Source organism: Chenopodium album, chromosome 14 (assembly GCF_948465745.1).
Source record: "Chenopodium album chromosome 14, dcCheAlbu1.1, whole genome shotgun sequence".
Lineage (NCBI taxonomy): Eukaryota > Viridiplantae > Streptophyta > Magnoliopsida > Caryophyllales > Amaranthaceae > Chenopodium > Chenopodium album.
Window position 1 is genome coordinate 38,116,693 of NC_137847.1, and position 20,927 is coordinate 38,137,619.

Sequence of the window (20,927 nt, forward strand, 5' to 3'; positions counted from 1 at the left end):
GTAACTAATGGAAGCAAATAGAGTTATTCACTTACAGAACTTTCTAACTATTGTCTATGGGCCAGCTTGTTATTGAAGACCATAAAGCAGCACTGGAGGAAGCTCGTGCGGTATGTTTAGATCCCTTCTGCTCTTATTTTAGTTTAAACTTGTAACTTCATCATTTTATTACTCAGAATATACATGTTCATCACTAGTAAATGTCATACTTGTAATTGGCAAATCATTGCTGTTTAATTGTAGCCATTAATCATAGTATAACTGCCATGTTCCCTACTGATTTTAGATTCATCACTCTTACATATTAGGTTCAAAACTTGAAAGATAAGCTAGTTCAAACATTGATAAATTGTAGGTTCTCATTTGTTCGTTCCCGATACTCTGTATGCTGTTCTATATACATCTCAGGTTCATAGAATTGATTGATTAGAGTGATCCATTTGCCCATATTTACTGTGTCTAATGAATGGCACATACATTTAGCAAAGTTAATCATTAAATCACATTAAATTGTTAACCTTTTAAAGGGAACTAACAAACTTTTTTCTGACCTATTTCTTGTGTCCTCACATTGTACATCAAAATTGTGGCTCTTTGTCTTTTTAATGTGTTGAATCTTTCTAACTGCTATGATGTTGACTCGGAAATCCCTCACTCTTAGTTTATATACTGCGTTGGAAACCTAAAATTATGAAACATTCTGCAAGATTTAGTTTGTCACATCTCTTGACATGAGCCACAATGATTGAGAGTAGTACTAGGGTGGGTGACCTCATGGGAAGTCCTCATGTTGGTTCATGTAGCTGGCCCAACTTATGGGATTAAGGCGTTCATTAGTTAATGGGCTGGGCTATTACATTGGTTCATATATGAGGATAATCTAATTCATTTAGTTGAAAGAGTAAATCATTTTGAACGTATTTAACTAAATAGACTGAAAAATCTCTATTGCTATTATTCATATCGTGTCGTTTTCATTAGGTGCTGTGTTAAGTTACCTTTCCAGCTGATTTCTCATATTTTCTACAAGGCTTTCTAAAACACAAGGAATAGTGTACAACTTATTCCCAATAAGAAACTAATCATCCTTGTAAGAAAGACAAAGAAATCAAATAATGAAAGAAAGTATGAAACAAAGAGAAATTTGCACTCCTAGTGCACAGATACTGTAGTATGTATTCAAGTTTAGTAATTAATATTGTTTTCTGTGACCCTACAAAGCATTTTTCCTGATACGGAAACCATCTGCTCGTCTGGGCGATCTGGCGCTATGTATGGGTAGCCATTTCCAAATTATTAATTTTTGGCATCTATTCTTATTGAATTTCGTCTAGGGACCTGGGAAAAGAAATTAAAGCTGGATTTAATGAGTACTAGAATAATAGCATTCTTACTCATTTGCTTATGTTATACTTGTGTTTTCTTTCTTAACTACTAGATTGGAGAAGAGCTTGGAGATATTTATGACTATGTGGCTCCTTGTTTTCCACCAAGGTTTGTGTTCTTTAGATTTATTTTAAAATTGTTTTTTATCTCTGTTATTCTTTCATTATTTTGTATGAGGAAATAGTATTAAAAGAGCCTAGTATTGATCAAATATTGCTCCATAGCCATCTTACTGGGTTAAGATCAGGAATTGCTTTTGGTGTGGTTTCATATAGAACTTTGCCTATTAGAAGTTTATTTATTGATTAATTTAATATTTTCTAGGTATTTGATTTTACCTATTTTGTTATTGAAATAAATTTAAAAACTAATAGATCATTCTAGAGCTGCAAATTGTTGTGTTATGCAATCCTTCAATTGGCTTTTAATTTGTTATTTCTAATAATTGAATATAGAAGCAAAGCATTTGTTGATGACATGGACTCCAATTTTGTGTTTGCACTATTATTTCAAGTATGAGTGATACTTAAATGCAGCCGAATAAAAATCATTAGAATACTATGAACCAATTTTCTTGTAATAAGATTCTGGTGCTTAGAAAAAGATGTCTGTGAAAAACATGGTTGAGCATTCTACCAAGTACTAAGCAAATCATGCAATTTGTTAGATTTCCTAGTTTAAAAGTTTCTGGTGCTTTTCTTTGGGTTTATCTGTAACACCCCAATAATTCTCTCTTTAAACCTGGAAGTAACCTGAACAATATTCAAGAGAATTACTGGCGTGCTACCGCCACGTGTTCAAACGTTAAGGTTATATCAGAAATTAGCAGCGAAAAACTAAATCAGTTATAAATAAGTTTCAAAACCAATAACCAAAACCAAGTTAAGTTTTACAACTTGGAACCATTAAGGCCCTTATTCAAAACTCAAACCAATAGAAGTAGTATAAAAGTGAAATTAAGTTTACATAACTTCAAAAATAAACAGCTATAAAAATAAGAAAAGCAACCAACACTCCACTCAAGATCCCACCACCTAGCTACGGATGCTGCATGTGTAAGAACCTGTGGTTAATCTGCTTCCCAATATTACAAGTGTAAAAATTGGATCGTCACAGGGTCATTGAAAGACGAAGGCCATGACCAAAGAAAGACACACAAAGCACGCAATCAGCAAAGCTGAGTACATATAATTAAGCTGCGAAACATAATAAGAAATCCCTAGCATGCTACTAATAATCAATCAACACACATCATTAATTTGTAGACTCAACTATTAATTTACTAAGACTCCATTAGTTAAAAGTAGTTAACTCATCATTTTTATTCATTGGATTAAGCAATAGACAAGGTTGCCCAACCCATGCTCCATTTGGAACATCAATAAAAGAAAACCCCATGCCTCCTTTCGGAAACATCAATAAAACATCTAACGACCACGGGCACGACTCCGTGACCGTAGCTAGTATGAGATCTCATCTAACTCTTAGTTTTGAAAAGTATTTCAAATAAGAGACTCGTAGATCAGACGACCTCGAGAAAAGTGCACGGCTAATACCCCGTGTACCCCACCCCTGATTGTCATTACTCTAGATGTGCACCAATCCAGAGTTTTATTGCTCATCCATCTTGCACTTTGCGTGATTTACAAGTTTAGACTTCGTGATGACTCATATGCAAGCAATACAATCAATCCAATATCCATTCAATCAAGTACACCAAATTTCCAATTCAATTCTTGATTAATTAGTGACAAGCAATGTTCATTATTGGTTCCTTTAACTACCTCGATATATAAACACCTTGAGTGCATAAGGCACCCCCAAAACCTTAACCTCGTCTCATAAGACTTGAATTCTTCATTTACTCATTCTATTTCAATAATCATGAATGAGTAATAAATAAATCATTCCATATATTCACATACCTTTGCCTCTAATCGCATCTTGAAAAGTTAATGCATAAATAATATTTGCAAAGTAAAATAGTGCACATCATACGGAAATCACAATGTATAACCAAACAATCATTCCCAGTCTTCTCTACACATGATACTAAGTTCGCAATACATCCCTAAACATGCTTCTAAAGGCAAGGTTTCGTAACTCGTACGTACCTTGAGTAAACGAATTGGTATGCCACTTTACTCACTAGAAATCACCTTCTATAAGCTCCTCTCCAAAACAAAACAACGAGAATTAAATTAATACCCAAGCTAATAAATTTACAGCAATACTATCTTACTTAAAAACCTTTAAAATCCAATTAAACAACACTTTAAAACCTTCCCTTTAGTTAAAATTAAAGGCTTATATATAGTTCTTTAAATTTTCTTCATAAAAACCGTAAAATATACTCTTATACATGAAATTACAGCAAGTTTAAAGTTTAATAAAAATCTAAAAATTATTTAAAAACCCCTAATAATCTCCCTTTTTAATGGGTGATTAAACCCTCTTTATAAAACATCAAAAGTAGTACTTAGAAACTATTTCCAGCACTTTAGATTAATTAAAAACCCTTCAAAACTTTATCAACACATCACTTTTATACTCAATTAAAAGTCTCCTAGGAAATAATCACTTCCTAAAAAAAAAACAACCAACAATTAATATTATAATATGATGAAAAACTTCTTAAAACTTTAATAAAAACATATATTTATGCTTAATTAACTTTAAACATAATTAATTTTATTAATCAAACTCAAGGATAAAATTTTAAGCATAAAAAAACTTCGTTAAAAATAAAAAACTACCTGAAAATCATATTTAGAGGCTGAATTTGGCCACGAGAGGGTGGTGCTCACTACCAAAGGTAGTGAGTCTTTTTTAAAACGTTGTTTCCACATGGAAAACACTGCTTTTTTTTTTTTATCAAAATCGGATGAGTTCAGAACCTGATCGGGATTAAAACGGGATTAATATTAACGAACGGAAATCTAAAAATTAAAACACGAATTTACGTGTTCAAAATAATTTGGAATTAAGTTAAACTAATTAGTAGTTATAATCACCAAAATTTCAAACATCATTACTATAAAAGCCCTAAATCAATTGTTCGTAAAAACCCTGAAATTGTGATTTTCAATAATTAAAAACCTTAGGTTATAAAATTTACAAAATCTGAAAATTATGACATTTATAAAATCTGAAATTATAAAGTTTAATCATCAAAATACAATTTGATACTAATTAAATTAATTTCAAACAATAAAATCAAAACCCATAAATCAATAATTATATTTACACAAATTAATAAAACAAAGGAGAAAGAAAATAAGACTAATCTTTTTGTGTGAGAAATTTTCGGGGATTCATGGTGTATTTATAGAGTAGAGAGTGTAGGGTTAAATTCGAGCTTATAAAAATATGGGCTTAAGTTTTGGGATAGGGCTTAAGTTATGGGTTTTGGAATGGGTTATTCCAATAAGAGTATGTAGGAATAATTGACATTGCCCAATAATTAATTAACGTTTGGCCCAAAATATATTTTACTTTTATAAAACCTTATATTTAAAATACTTTAACCCTTTAAAATATTTAATTAAAATACTTGAGCCCTTAACAATACATTTTATTAATACTCAAATACTTTATAAAAATGCATAAAAATACGGGGTATTACATTATCTATTGCATAATGTTACTAGGAGTATTCTAATTAACGCAAGTGATATGCATGCATACTTTTATCATCATTTTCTAGTTATGTTTTTCCTATTTTGCTGATGACAGATATGAAATTTTCCAACTGATGGTCAACCTGTACACAGAGAGATTTGTTCAGATGCTTAGATTGCTTAGCGACAAGGCAAATGAACTTACCAACATTGAAATATTGAAGGTAACTAATTATATCTAAAAAGACCAAATGTTTCAGATCTTTCCATGGCAAATTACTTTGATGGTGTAGAATGGGACAAAGTTAGATTTCTGTCAGTATTGTTAAGTCAATTTTGAAGCATTTGTTACCATAGGGTCCATAGCTCAGTGCACAGTTTGAGTTCAAAAGCTTATTCTGTGCGTGAGTGTGACACCTTATCAACCTCAGCCTTGTGAGCTTGGACTAGATGGGTCTATGTTGGTCTGTTTGTAATTCCATGTCCAATTCTTACCTATCAAGGAAAGTGAATAAAAGAGTAGTGAAGGGAAACAATGATAACATCAGACCAGTAACAGGATATCTTAGTGCGGAGGAATGGAATTCCTCTTAGTTCTCAACGGACATCAGCTGCCATTTTCTTTGTTCTTTGTTTCTTTTTCAAATTTTTCTGATGATATTGACTCCCGTAGTCCCGTACTAACTAGATTGCCCATTTTAGCTGGGTAAATAGATTTAAGAATTGTCTTTTGGCAGGGCATTGTTGAGTGAAGATAGAATTAAATATTGAAGTGGTGGTTCTTATAATTCTTTTTTAACTTTAAAATTTTTATTTTATTTTTTTATTTTTATTGATGGATAGATAAAGTGGGACACTTGGGAAGAGAGATAAAAATTATAATGAACAGAAATGAAAAAAATAGAAGTTTAACATTATTATATTGAGTGGACAGTCTGAATAAATGAATGGTCAACCTTTTAAAGTAGACTTAACTGGAGAAATGGACAATCTTTTGAAGAATGGAGGGAGTAATATATTAAAAATAAATGGCCACTTTGTAAACTAAATAAAATGATTTTGACTGTTATGAAGGGGTAACTAAATGCATTCATTTTCTCACATACTTTTTTTGTATAGCTTAGCTTGACTTGTGAACTTGCTTATTTGTTCGCTTTTGTATTTGCATCAGCTTTCCACAAATCTTTTGTGGTTGACTGACGTGTATCTGCTTATAATTTGCTTATGTCCAGGTAACTAGTTGGGTGGTAGATTACCAACAGAATTTGATTGACCTTGGTGTGGATGAATCTTTAGCTCAAGTTTGCTCTGAGAGTGGTGCAATGGATCCTTTGATGAATGCTTATGTTGAAAGAATGCAAGCTACAACAAGAGTAAGATCTTTTTGGTCTGATGTTAGTTATCACTTTTAGTATATGTTTCTATATGTGTATTCTTATATTGCTATTCCTCAGCAGCTAGCTGGACACTGATTCTGCTTCTTTATTTTAGAAATGGTACTTAAATATTTTGGAGGCTGACAAGACACAACCTCCAAAGAGAACAGAAGAGGGGAAACTGTACACACCAGCTGCTGTGGATTTGTTCAGAATCCTAGGAGAGCAAGTGCAAATTGTCCGTGATAATAGTACTGATGTCATGCTGTACAGGATTGCATTGGCCATTATCCAGGCAAGTTCATTGGCACAATCTCTGCTGAATTTAAGATAAAGGTGTCAAATTGCTATGTGCCATGTGTTATTTGAATTTTTTGATTTTTCAATTTTCCTTTTATGATCTTCCACCTAAGCAGAGATTCGTTGTACTTCTCTTGTAGCCCTGCTCATCTTATATACATTCTTAGTTTTTAAGGTGAACTGAGAAGGAGGGGGACGGGGAATTATCATGTCCATCTTGGCTGACATTCCATGCTACTCTTGCTAGAGTACAACCAGCACACCGGTCTTTCTATCACGTAAGAGAGAGAGAGTGTGTGTGTGTGTGTGAAGGTGGGAAAACAAATGGGGAAAGTAGTGGTCAATCATCACCCAACAATGCAAGTGCATAAGCTGTGGTGGAGTGGTGGGCTCCCAAGCATTTAAAAAAGCGCGCTGAGGCGCAAGGTGTTAGGATTAATGCACTTTTGTGGTCTAGGCGAAGTGAATTTGATGAGGCGCAGCGAAGGGGCACCCCTTGAGGCACAACCTTTTTTTAGGAATTTTTTTTATTGTTTATTATAGGTGTCTCACTTCAATGAAGGCTTTAGGTGCAGGGAACTTGTGATGGGCTTCGAAACGCCTTGAGCTTTTGTATACATTGTGCTCCAATAATGTAATATTGTACTCCCTCCGTTTTTATTTGTGCCCCATTGAGACTTTTTGCACTTTTCACTTGACCTTTGATCAATATTTGTGATTTATACTCCCTCCGTATTTTATTACTTGCTCTATTTCTCCATGCATTGAGTTTTAGGAGGAATAGTGAAAAGTAATAAAATATGATGGAAGTGGGGTTGGTTGAAGAATAAGAAAATTTAAAAAAGCAAAAGTGAAAGTGGGGAGGAGAGAGGATATGAAAAATATTAAAATATGATGTGAGGGGACCACTAGTGGATAGGAAAATAATAAACTATTGTTATAAGTTTCCAAAAAAAGGAAATGGAGTAAGTAATAAAATACCGCCGCAAAAGGAAAGTGGAGCAAGTAATAAAAGTACATGAGAAAAAAATAGTCTTGTGGGTAGTTGTTGGAATCGCCTCGATGAATAAATTACTAATAATTAATTGTTAAAATTTATATTTATTGATATAATTAAAGATATTATTGGCCGAAGTTCATTGGCATGTGTGCCAAGTCAACATGGGACACTTAAAATAACATAAATGGAATAAAGTAAAGATTGAAATTTGAAATAATGGGAATGGGCTTAAACAGAAAATGCAAAGAACTAACAAAATGGGAGGGTAGCAGTTAGCACTTTCTTTATTGTTAAGTAAAGTCTATACCTGTTCTACTGGAACATTAGGTGGTTTATTACTATCCGTTACTCCCCCCTCCCCCTTGAAATATCTTTTGAATGTTCAGTGTTCCTTTTTAAATACCATTTGAACTTTTCAAATCAAGTAAACCCAATGTTTGCAAATGTAGACCGTACATGTGACTACTTTTGCTTTAAAGAGGAGAGAGATAGAGTGCAAGAAATTTATTGATATAATTGGACTCCACAAAGTGGGGTTGTAGTTGATAAGTAATGAATAAAATTTTGCTATAAAGGAATAAAGTAAAAGTGAATAGAACTTAGAAAAACAGATGAAAACGGAAAATGTGCAAGACTTTGGTAAACAGAGGGAGTAGCTATAACTTTGAAGAAAATAATTGATCCAGGGGCAAAGGGAGTGGTTAAATTTAGTTGAAACTGGTAATGCAAACCCATATTGATTATAGAAAGTAAGTTATAATCTATTTTTATATTTAAAGTGACATTTAATTTTGAATTAGTTTTCGAAATAAAGTAAAAATATCTTTTTATATTAGTCTATTTCCATCACCCGGTTGACTTTAGGCAGAGATGCAACTAGATCGTTCAGATTGGGTTTGGGTTGTGTCACATTTGAGTAATTAATAATTTTGTTTTACTTTGGGATTAATTTGCTTTGAGTTTAGTCAATTTCAGATAGAGTTTGCATTAGTGTAATAACTATAATCAGGGTTTGCTATGGGTTAAGTTTGCCAGGTCTAGCTTCAAAATTAGAAGAGAACTCCAATGCTAATCAACAATTAAAAGAATCATAACAACTTGTAGCATTAAATGAACACCTTTTGTCTAATAAATAGAAGCAGATGGATTATCATTTGTGTCACTTGAAAGGCATCCTCAATATATATTATTGAACTCTCATTGTTGCTCTCTTTCCCCTTTGTGTAATAAAATAATTCTGCTGAGCAACATTGTCTACTGTCATAATGAAAATCGTGCACCTGCCATCTGCAAATGATGTTTAGTAAGGATAATTTATGGTGGTGTGATAACGCTAGCCTAGTAGCTGTGCTTCTAGATGGTCATTGACCTTAATATGGTTATATAACACTGCAATGCAAACATAATATGAATCTCAAAACACATTAAGAAAATGGCTATGCAATATTCCTTTAAGGATGGCCACTTCCTGCCAGTTCCTACTAGGGCTTTTCAACGCATAGTACTACCTCTGTTCCTTTTTTGTGTTACACCTTCTTATTTCATCCGATTTTGTTGGATACAATTTTGATTTGTCAAATTTTGTCTCACACAAAGCCCACTTACAACAGTCTCTTACTTTTTCTTACAAAAACCCTGCCTACAACTCTCGCTACCACTTTTAAACTCTCTCCTACCCTCCTTGGTCTCTATTAGTGCAGTAAGTTTAACTGTCATTTAGGAATGGAGGTAGTATAATAATAAGGTGAAATGTCCAATTTATCAATTCGCTTCTGAATACAGATGCAATTTTCCCAAGGTGGCATATATGATGTTATTACGCTTAAGTCTGACTATATTTTTGTCCCATGATTCCATCGACAACAATTTCTTGCCCTGAATATCTTACCACTTGCAGCTCAGTGTTGCTAATAATTATATAGGTATAACAATTAAAATTCCTTTTCTAGTTTCTGGGAAGAGAAAAATCATAATTAAGCATTATTGAAGCACGAGGTAATAACATCAGTAGGTTCTTCATATCAATCTTTGATTTCTTTTCTTTCATGTTTATGGGGCTGTGGCACAATATTGTTGTCTTCTGCTTGCATGGTGCTTGTTTAAATAGGAATCAACTCGTTAGTATTTTTTCACTAATTACCGTCGATTAGTCACCTTAAAGTCATCTGTCATATCAATTTGCTTCCTTCAGGTAATGAATGATTTTCAAGCAGCTGAAAGGAAGAGGCTTGAAGAACCTGCATCAGAAATTGGCCTTGAACCCTTATGTGCTATGGTTTGTGAATCATTCTATTTTCTCTTTCTGTCCTATATTACTTACTTGAGGTTCATATGTTATTGATAATTTTTTACAAACACTGCAAAACAGATCAATAACAATCTTCGCTGTTATGATCTTGCAATGGAGCTCAGCAACAGCACTCTAGAGGCTTTGCCTCAAAATTATGCAGAACAGGTGATTCCCCTTTGTTGTCGATATTATTCGTACTGTATTTCCTGTATCTGTCACTTAGCTGTATGTGAGTTTTCCTCCTTTAGCATGTTGTAGAATTTTAGAGGGTGTTTGGTTGGGATTAGGGATAGGGAAGGATAGGAAACTAAAAAAAGAGAAAAGATAACAATTTGTCATGATCTCCGCCACCATACACTGTAGAAGTGTAGATCATTTTCTTTCAAATTCTGTCTCCATTTAATTGTCAGCTGCAGCAAGATTCTATTTGTTGTGGTCGAATTTGATCAGAGGCATCAAATCTTGAACACTCCTGGCCAAGTTCAACCATTTAAGTTATTGTCAGCATCATATTTGTGGAGGTTGATTTTGTGATGATTGTTCCTTGAATTTGTGGTGGTGGTAGTTTGCAATGTTGATGGATAGGGTTTTCAATTTTCAGTGTTGGTAAATACGGAAGTGTCCCGGTTCAGTTTACTGCGATGATGGTGGACTATTGGTTGTCTGATTGTTCTGTTTCATGTGACAATGATAGGTGAGGCGTGGTGATGTTAGGTGGTAGCTTGGTGGAGTATTGAAACCCAGATGTTTGTAACAAGTGGAGGAAGATGTATGGTTGCTAGTGGTGGTGGCAGTTGAAGTATTGCTGGGGATGAAGGTTAAGGCTGGGCGTGACCATGCTGGTGGGACAGATGGTTGTCAAAGTTGATGAAGGTGGTCACTGTGTAGAAGACTTTGGAGCCTTGTCGGTTATATTGAAACCTCTGGGAGCTGATGACGGGGGAATCATTTTAGAGTTAATAGGGGGTAACCCAAAATGAAAACAAGGTAGAGGGTGTGAGAATAACGACTGTCCAAACAACAGAAAATGAGTTAGGATTCCCTCTCCCTTTCTTGAAACCCCCTATACAAACTTCCCCTTACTTATCATTTATAATGACCGATCAATTGGTGGCTTCTAAACCTGGTTGTTCGAAACAAATAGGGTTGTCCTAAGCTGATAAACACATCCTGAGGTTCCATACTTCAAATCTTTTTTATATTTCTGTATAAAATAGGGTTTGGTCTAGTTATGAATTTTGGGTTCAATTTTTTCCATTTGGTGTTCAAGCTGCACTAGTTTAGTTTATTTCAAGTTGCTCTGTCCTGTATCCCTCCGAATAGGCTGTAATAGACTAGCTTGGAGGGTTAGTATAGGTATTTTAGTTTACTAGGGTTAATAGTCCTTAGTATAAATAGAGAGGGAAGGGAAGGAAATAGGTAGGCAGAATTTTGGAGTGATTCCTTAGGATAGCTGTGACCTCAAGTCACTACTGGAGCTTTGTAGGCTAAACCTACTACTATCGTTTATAAGAAACCATTAATTTGTTTACTCTGAGTTTTCTCCTTCGTTGTACTGTTATTATATTGAGTAATATCAGTCCATTACACTTGGTATCAGAGTGGTGTTCCTGGCTGTCCGGTGCCGGAAACCACCACTATGAAAAAAAAAAAAAGAAAAAAATATGGTGTTCGTTATTGCTAGAAGAGAGGCATCACACCTTATGCAAAATTGGATCCAGGAGGGATTCGCATACATTTCTAGCAAGGGAGAGCGTGGAATTTCACATCTGAATGACGAACGAAGAGTCCGATGTGAGCTTCAACTTTCTGAGTTTAATGGGAGGAATCTGGATAACTGGGCACTCCAACTAGAGGATACTTTCCAATTTTTCCAGTTAGACGAGGAGGTGAAATTGAAGGCTGCCATTATAGGGCTTAGCGGCGAAGCGTTGGAGTGGTTTGAATGTGAGCACAGGTGGCTACCAATACGGGAGTGGCGGGTTCTGAAGAGAGTGTTGGCGAGTCGTTTCGGCTCGTCATCTATAACGCATTGGCATGAGCAACCAACTCCAGTTCTGCCACAATCAATCGAAGTGGAAACGAAGGTGTCACCTCAGAAATTCTCAAAGGAGATAGAGGAAAGCACAAAGAGAATCATCAAAAATGTTCAAAGAAATTTGGACAAAATCACTAACAAAGCTTCTTCTCCAATGAATAGGGAGGAAGGAGATTATCAAGCAAAATTGGAAGATGAAATTGAAAATGCAGATGAGGAAGTGGAGGAGCAGGTACACCCTAGATTAGAGGATGATAAGGGAATTGGTAGTTCGGAAAACCTTGGCGGTGAGTTGAATTGCGTAGATAAGGGTTTTGGAGGAGTCAAATCTAGTGGTAGGCTTGGCGATTTTGGGGATGGATTCGCTGGTGGAGGTCAAGGTGGAGCTGACGGCAAATTTGGTGGTGGACATCATGGGGTTACTGGTGGTGTTCAAAATGATTTCGAGGAAAGTAATTCGGGAAAGAAGCTAGTTGGGGTCTTAGGTGGTTCACCAGCAAAACAATTTGAGAAGGGAGGTGCTGGAAGAGGTGGGTCCGGCGGTGGCCTTGGATCCTTAGCCGGAAAAGGTGAGTTTGGTGGTAAGGCCACCACTAGAAGCAGGCTGAACAGGGACGGGGTTGACTTCGTGAGAGGCGGGTCAGCAGCTAGTGGGTCCGGAGGAGGATCTGGTGGGTCAGGAAAGGGTGAGGATAGTGGTAAGACCACCACTATCGGTGGCCTAAGTATAAAAGGAGGTGTCTTCGTGAAGGGCAGATCTGGTGCATGTGGGTCAGGGGGTGGACCGGGTTGTGTGTGTGGGGTGCAGGAACAAAGGGCTACAGGTGGTCTAGGCTGTTGGGTCGCCGGAGAAAATGGTGGGGGATTGCACAGGAACGTCCATGGCAGAGGTGGTGTTGGTCGTGGTGAATTCATGCAGCAGAGGCTTGGTGATTTCGCTGGTGGTTTTACCGGCGGTGGTGATCTCGTCGGAGATGGACTGATGTCTTTTGTTGGTGGGGGGTCTGTTGGTCAAAAAGGGTGGTACTGGGTGCTGAAAATTTCAGAAGTGGGGTGTATGAGAAGCTTTGTGGAAATTGTCCTTAGCTTGGAGAATAAGGAAAACCTGGAAGGGGATAGTAAGGGTATTACTGTCAAAGGAACAAAAGAATGGCTTAGATGGCAACCTGATGGTATTTGGTGTAATACAGTGTGGGTTAAACCATTCCCAAGTAAGTGGGCTTACTCTTTTAAAGCCCAATCTATCACATTTTGTGGTGACTACAGGATTGTTCAAGTTGCTTACAAATTAGATTTGCCTTATCCTTCATGTTTTGGGCTTGTCAACTTTAGGGCCATTCATCCAACATTGGTTCTGAAATCCAAGTTCATAACCCAAATTTTCTACTATCATTCTTCTAACCTTGAGCCCCCAAAACCATCAGCCTGTAGTCATCCTCCTAACACATACTCTCATTTCTTTGGCCAAGGGTTAAACCAAAACATTCATTTCAATTTACAGCCTTACAATCCCAAGTCAACAAATACCAACTCTGCCCAAAATTCAATCAACTATCATGACAAGCTGGTACATTATTTAGATTTTTCTGCCATAGTAACTTTCAGCTATGCCTATGAACAGAAATTCTCGCTGCAGCTCGCTCTTGGTTTTGGCCATTTCAAGAGTTGGATTGGAGATCACTATTGCCCAAGCCGAGTTTCAAGTGCCGATTATAAACCACCTTGAGGATAAGGTGGAAGTTTAGGGGGCTGTTATTGTAATAGACTAGCTTGGAGGGGTAGTATAGGTATTTTAGTTTATTAGGGTTTATAATCCTTAGTATAAATAGAGAGGGAAGGGAAGGAAATAGGTAGGCAGAATTTTGGAGTGATTCCTTAGGAGAGTTGTGACCTCAAGTCACTATTGGAGCTTTGTAGGCTAAACCTACTATTATCGTTTGTAAGAAACCATTAATTTGTTTACTCAAATTTCTGAGTTTTCTCCTTCGTTGTACTGTTATTACATAGAGTAATATCAGTCCATTACATAGGCATTCAATAAATCAGGAACAATTTGCAAGGGCCTTGGTAATGCAGCACTCACTGCATTTCTAGATGATATTTGTACAATTTGTTATTAAAATTGGGTCTTGAATTTTTCAGATGAAAAATTAAGGAGCTTCTTGACTAATTGAAGGATATTATCAAACATTTTTTGTGTAGAAATTGTGCTATGAAAGAACCTATTGATTTGGCTTCATATTTTTATTGTCAAGTTAACATGGCTTTCTTTGTGGTGGACAGGTCAATTTTGAAGATACTTGCAAAGGTTTTTTGGAAGTTGCAAAGGTAAGCTTGAACATTTTGTGGTTTTATGGTACATAAAAAAGTTTATTTTTGAGCTGTTACTCATTACGGCTTGTTGAGTTGCATCCAATGTGGTAACATAGTTATTTATAATTAATATCACATTGTGCTTTCAAACCTTGTTAGATATAGCTTAAAACCTTTTTGGAACTGACTTAACTTAATGGAATGGCAAATGGTGATGTTCAATGCACATATAGAAAAAAGAAATTTTATCTTTTTTAATCTTCCAATTTATGTTTTATTCTTTGTGGAAAAGAAAATTCTCTCTTTTACCCTTCTTCACCCCAATACATAGGTCCACTTATACTATTTAATAAAAGTTATAGTACCATTCTGTCTAGATAACATTCTTTCCTATGCAAAAAGTCAAAACAGGACCCACTTTCCACTAATTCTCTTGTTTCCTTGTTTAATGTTGCAATAAATAGGAAGATCAAATAAGAACCGAGGGAGTAACATGCAATCTAGATTCTAATATTTAGGGACCAACTTTAGTGTTGAAGCTAGTTGTTAGCTCATTCACAAGGTGTTGAGTGAAGCAGTATAATCATTTAGGTTATTTTTTATTGGCTATGTTACTAAAGCTATTCAATAACTTGTCATTTGCATGTTCAACATGTAGACATATACATGGTTGAACATGCAAATGACAGCTATGCTGCGTCAATCTTTCCCTTACATAGGACTATCCTGAAAATTTTATGTGTACATTCATATATAGGGGGTTGAGATCCCTGCTTAAGCGTGATGTTCATCGGAACAAGGGCAGCTGCTGGTGTAGAATATAGCTACTGGCCATTGTTTTGCACATTACCTTTTTTAGTTTACGTCCTTTTCCTCTGTGTGTGTGTGAGGGGGATTAATTTTTGGATAAAGGTTTAGCAACTTCTTGGTCTCCCTGACTTTTTGAGTCTTCTAACTTCTACGCTTTTGACCGTGGAAGCATGCATTTAAAAGCTTGTCCAATTTTTCTCAGTAAAATTATGCATTCTACCACTTGAGCACTATGGATACTAAACTCTGCTCATGATTAATAGGAAGGTGTGCATCAAACTGTTACTGTTATATTTGAAGATCCAGGAGTGCAAGAGTTGCTGGTCAAGCTTTATCAAAAAGGTAAAGTACCTTTGCCTAATATTAACTTTCTTATATGACTCTAGTGTTGTACATAGACTTATATGAAATTTTAACTTCTTATAGTAAAGGTAATGCCCACTTTCCTTACAACAGGATCCTTTTACATCCAGTTGGTAGCTGATATGTGTCTATAGCTGTTGTAAATATTTCGTTTTCATATAGCTATCTCAAATATCCCAATGTGTTTTTTCTTATTTTTTTATTATTTTTTTCATATTTTTATAATTGAAAAAAAACAGAAGTTTGAAGTGATTCATATATTCTGGCTACTGTTTTATTATCTCTTTTTCTTAATCTTTAAGTTGGGTACCTTTCTCCGCTGCATGCAATCTTGCTCATTTCATCTTCTTTTTTGTACTTATAAACTACATCAGTCAATCAATCAAAGCCTTAATCCCATATGTGGGGTCGGCTACATGAACCAAAGATGATTATTTCGTATAGTCATCCACAGAGATCTTCCTCCATCCCTTACGATCTAATGCTTCATGCTCTTGCAAATCCATATACTTCATATCCCTCCTAACTCCTTCCAACCAAGTCATTTTCGGTCTCCCTCTCCATTGGTCTTATGGCAGCCATGTATAATTTCCCTTTCAATTGTACTTATAAACTACATATTGCATTAAAATCATCTGCACGACTGCACCTCATGTCACACACTTCCTCCGATTTTATTTAGATGAAACACTTTAAAATATACACTATTCACACTATGCAATATTTTTAGAGATTTTTTTCATGTTGAAAAACAGTCTTATGGAGTCTTGTTAGGCTCGTCTTAATTTATACTTCCTCTGATTCTATTTAGATGACTAACATTCCTAAAAAGGAAATGTCATATTAGATAACCTATACTATAAATGGAAAGTTTAACTACCACACTTCCTTCCTAATAAAGCCTTATGTTCTGTACTACCCAACTCCAAACCTTCAAACCCACCACCCTTGTCCACCGAACCACCACCCCTTTCCACCGAACCACCACCCCTGTCCACCAAACCATCACCGTACCCAACCTCCCAAAACCACACACTCCCTAGAAAACATCGCCCTCCTCATCGAACGACAACCCAGCCACCACAATTGCCGTCACCCCAGGACGCAACTCCATTTTCTCTCTCCGTTACCATCTTCTTTTCTTCACGGCACCACCTTCACTATCAGCTCTATATTCTCTCTCCTAAGCCCCTCTCCATAACCCACATACCTCCCATCGTCGTCGCCGCGCAAACCACCACCACATTTGTTGTTGTTTTGGAGATCGAAAAAGGCAAAAGAAAGGAAAAAGAGGGGAGAAAATCCAATGTGTTGTAGAAAATCCAATATGTTGTAGAAAAAGAGTTTTTATTTAAATATGTTAGGGCCCATTTTTAAAATTAGAACAGGGCATCAAAATAGTTTGAGAAAATCCAACAATGCAAATGGGCAAATTTTTTGTAATATAAAGTATAGTTAGTATGCGAGAGAAATGATAAGAAAAAAAAAAAAAAGTAGTGTAAGTGGGGTTGGTAGGAGAGAGATAATAAATTATCTGTAAAAGTGGGGTTAGTAGGAAATAGAATTAATAAAATTAATAGTGGGTCCTGACCAAATAAGGAAGTGTTGCAATTATTACGAAACTGAGGAAGTAAAAATTTAAAGATTTCAACGGTTGAAGATATGCATTGGAAAGTGGGAAAACTGAAAGGTTTTATCTAATAAAAAAATGAAGTATTTGTTTCTGTGGACTAAATACTTTTTATACTCTAATTTTATTATTGTTAATTTTTTTTAATCATGTAGATCATAGAATTCTTCCTCATTTAACTTGCTGGTGATGCGTTAGCTGCAATTTCATTGGGAATTGTTAATACTAACATCAAAGGATTCTCTTAACTTTCAATACTAACCCACCTTTTTATTAGTTTTGCTTAGCCGTATGGTGACCAGTATCAAGCTCTTCTTATGACTATTGTTAACTACTCTTGCGTACCCTTTTCCCTACCGTTTTGCAGAATTGATTTCTGGTCACACATCACTTCCCCTCCTCCCCCCCCCCCCCCCCCCTCCGGTTCTAAATCAATTAGCAGTGTTAAGCTTACTTATTTTTCATTTACTTCCCTGCTACCAATTTTCAAAGTACTTTCTTTTTACCTTTATCATATCTGATTGCCCATACTTGGAAAACCCTGTATCTGTATTTGTATAGGTTTTGTACCATGTGACACTGGTCAGTACCCACACCTTAGTATAGTAACATAATTCTTCTAGATGATAAGCATCAATATGATCTTCCTGCTATATTTGACCTTGTAACATGTCCTGTTGCAATATCACTGAATGTTCAAACTAAAAGGATTCTCAGATAGTCAGTTGCAATGTTCTTTTTTTTTTCTTTTTCCAATCTGTAAATATTTATATGTTTTGGTTTAATATTTTATATTTGGCTGAACTTGTACCATGTGCTTTGTTTCAGAATGGTGTGAAGGACAAGTAACAGAGTACCTGGTAGCAACATTTGGAGATTATTTTGCCGACATAAAAATGTTAGTACTTTTCTTGCTTATAGAAATTCCAATATGTTGTGCTTAACAAAGATTAGTTTGCATGAAGCTACTTTACATTGCTATCTATGTTGACATTCATTCTTGACACTACGCTACATGACATTAATAGTTTCAAGAAAAACAATCAGGTTACCTCCTTGCATGAGCATTAGAACAGGATTTTTAAAAACTGGACTGCTTGTAGTTACACTCTATAGCATTGCAGTAAAAGCCAATTCTGTTTTCTAAAAGCTTGTAAATTCAATTGTCCTTGGTTGCATTTTCTTCTAATGAAGCTTTGTGATTATCTATCTTGATTAACTTTAGGCTGTCAGGCACACTCAGACCTTGAAAAATTTGAACAGTGCTTGATACTTTTAAGCTGAATCAAGCATTAATCCAGCTGAAAACAGAATAGGATAATAAAGAGCTAGAGGGTCTTAAGAACATGGTGTAATTATTATTAACATAATTTAGACTTGCACATTCCAATGGAAGATAACTTCGTCTGTTGCTGTGCTGTGGTGGTTGATCTATCATAAATTGTGCCTCACTTTTCTGAATTAGTGAAATATTTCATTCTCTCTTATGGTGTTCATAACAGTGCTACTGACTCAAGCCCAAAAAAAAAAAAATTAAGAGATTATTATTTCTGAGTTTTGTCTCTGTTTAGTCCTTAACTTGCTTCAGCATTGGTATATGTATATTGCAACTTTATCTAAAGTATATAATCTCTGTAACACCTGGATCTGTAATATAGGTACGTTGAAGAAAGATCATTCAGAAGATTTGTGGAGGCCTGTCTAGAAGAAACCGTAGTGGTCTATGTGGATCATCTTTTGACACAGGTTGTCCCAGAGTCGTGGATTCCTCAATCATGACCAGTAGACTTGGTTAACCTATCAGTCTCATGAATTCCCACTATATATATTTATATTTTACTCACGGCTTTGCCATTGCCATGTTTCTGCAGAAAAATTATATTAAGGAAGAGACTATTGAGAGAATGAGATTGGATGAAGAAGTGTTGATGGATTTCTTCAGGGAATACATCAGCGTGTCTGTAAGTTTCTAATCAAAATGTCCAAATGTCAATATACTTTTGGTGATCTCTACAATTTTCAGAAATCAAGGCTTTGTACTTAGTTGTGATTTTTTAATCTGTGCTGCAGAAAGTAGAATCCAGAGTAAGAATACTAAGTGATCTGCGAGAGCTTGCTTCAGCTGAAAGTCTTGATACATTCACACTTGTATACACAAATATCTTAGAACATCAACCAGACTGCCCGGTAAGACTACTAATTTGTTTGATTGTTTCCCAAAACCTTATCTTTTTTAAAATGGGGAAGAGCTATTCTAGTATAACTGAAATCTCACTGATTCTTCTAATTTTATCCATCATTTCTACGTTGTTTATGAAACTGTATCGTTTCTCTGTGCAGGCTGATGTGGTTGAGAAGCTTGTAAGCTTGCGAGAAGGCATACCAAGGAAAGATGCTAAAGAGGCAAGTCTACCTTGTCATTTCCTAGTGTACACGTCAAATAATAGCAGAAATATGAACTCGGTTTTTTTTCGGGAACAATGAAACCAAATATGCTTTCTGTTGTGTTGCAGCTAGACTGTATATCTTTGATTTAAATAGCTCTTACAACTTTACAAGCATTAATTTTATCTTATATATTCTGAAGAGTCATCAAGTTATCAGTGGTTCGTCAAAACCTTTTTTTTTTTTTTTTTTTAGATCAAAATGTTACATCAGGTCAAGTATGATTACATGTGCTATTGCATCTATAGTACCAGAAATATCAATGAACTCGTTTATTATAAAGGTCTGGATTTCATTTTTAACTTCTACTGTCTGTCTCTTAGTTCAAGACACTACTGATGGAGAAAAGAATTTGTTGCAAAAGTCAACCTCTTGTAAAGTTTTCAGAGAGGGACTTCTGTCTCTCTAGTATCTCTGATGTTTCAGAAAGTTTGATAGACAGAAATAGTGCTTACCAGTCTGCATAGGAATTTGAAATAATACAAAAACCTTATTTATTTGCAGTTCAAATGTCTAAAATTCACTTTTGTTGTTCAGGTTGTACAAGAATGCAAAGAAATTTACGAGAATTCATTCGTTGGTGGAAACCCTCCTAAGGCTGGGTTTGTTTTCTCCAGAGTTAAGTGCCTACAAGCATCAAAGGGCTCCATATGGCGCAAACTAACATAGGACTTACCTGCATAGCTGGTTTAGAATGTGGATGTTTGCATCCAGATTACGTAGTTGTTTTCAATAGGTTGTCAATTTGTCATTATTCTTTCTTATGAAATTCCCCTCTTTCGTATCTTTCACCTTCCCCATTTTTATAAGTAATTTCTCATTTTTGAGGTTGTATTATAGGTTAAGTGTTCATGTAATACGTTGGAAGTTACAGGTCAACAATAATAGACAAAATTAAATTAGCTTCTGTTTGTAAAGAACTTATTGGATTGATTTTTTTTTATTTTTATTATTTTTTTTTAATCTATTTGGCTTTACAATTCCAGACAATGCAATTCTATTGTTAATCTTAATTTTGTTGTACTGTATGACTATTTCTAATTCTATGATAAATTAATACTTCCTCATTTTTTTTTTGGAGTTAAGTATAAGACAGGGTTATCTGATTTTTCACCATTTGAGTACTTTTATTTTTCTTTCTTTTTTCTTGCTTACAGTTTGAGTACTCATGATTGGATTGCGGCCAAAAAATACTTCGTAATTAAGTATGGCTCAAAACATAGTCCCTTAGGTTAGAAAACATAGGTCCTTGGGTAACCTTTGGGTTTACATTAAAAAGGAAGCTTTAGACATTCAATATTTTTGTACTTTTTTGATTTTTTATGGGATTATTATTAACTTTTTTTTTTAATTATT

General features: G+C 35.3%; 1 protein-coding gene across 1 annotated transcript in view; it reads left to right on the forward strand.

Annotated features, from left to right (window-relative positions):
• Window positions 1-20,551, forward strand: part of LOC145580220 (exocyst complex component SEC6-like) — a 36,483-nt gene extending 15,932 nt beyond the window's left edge. The window contains exons 11-25 of the mRNA XM_081637628.1: window positions 66-110; window positions 1,439-1,494; window positions 5,122-5,230; window positions 6,239-6,379; window positions 6,498-6,677; window positions 9,874-9,957; window positions 10,051-10,137; window positions 14,294-14,338; window positions 15,397-15,475; window positions 17,955-18,024; window positions 18,785-18,872; window positions 18,998-19,087; window positions 19,197-19,313; window positions 19,467-19,529; window positions 20,109-20,551. Coding sequence (XP_081493754.1) covers window positions 66-110; window positions 1,439-1,494; window positions 5,122-5,230; window positions 6,239-6,379; window positions 6,498-6,677; window positions 9,874-9,957; window positions 10,051-10,137; window positions 14,294-14,338; window positions 15,397-15,475; window positions 17,955-18,024; window positions 18,785-18,872; window positions 18,998-19,087; window positions 19,197-19,313; window positions 19,467-19,529; window positions 20,109-20,240 — 1,386 coding nt within the window. The 3' untranslated portion in view covers window positions 20,241-20,551. The remainder of the gene's footprint in view (window positions 1-65; window positions 111-1,438; window positions 1,495-5,121; window positions 5,231-6,238; window positions 6,380-6,497; window positions 6,678-9,873; window positions 9,958-10,050; window positions 10,138-14,293; window positions 14,339-15,396; window positions 15,476-17,954; window positions 18,025-18,784; window positions 18,873-18,997; window positions 19,088-19,196; window positions 19,314-19,466; window positions 19,530-20,108) is intronic.
• The last annotated feature ends 376 nt before the right edge of the window (window positions 20,552-20,927 follow it).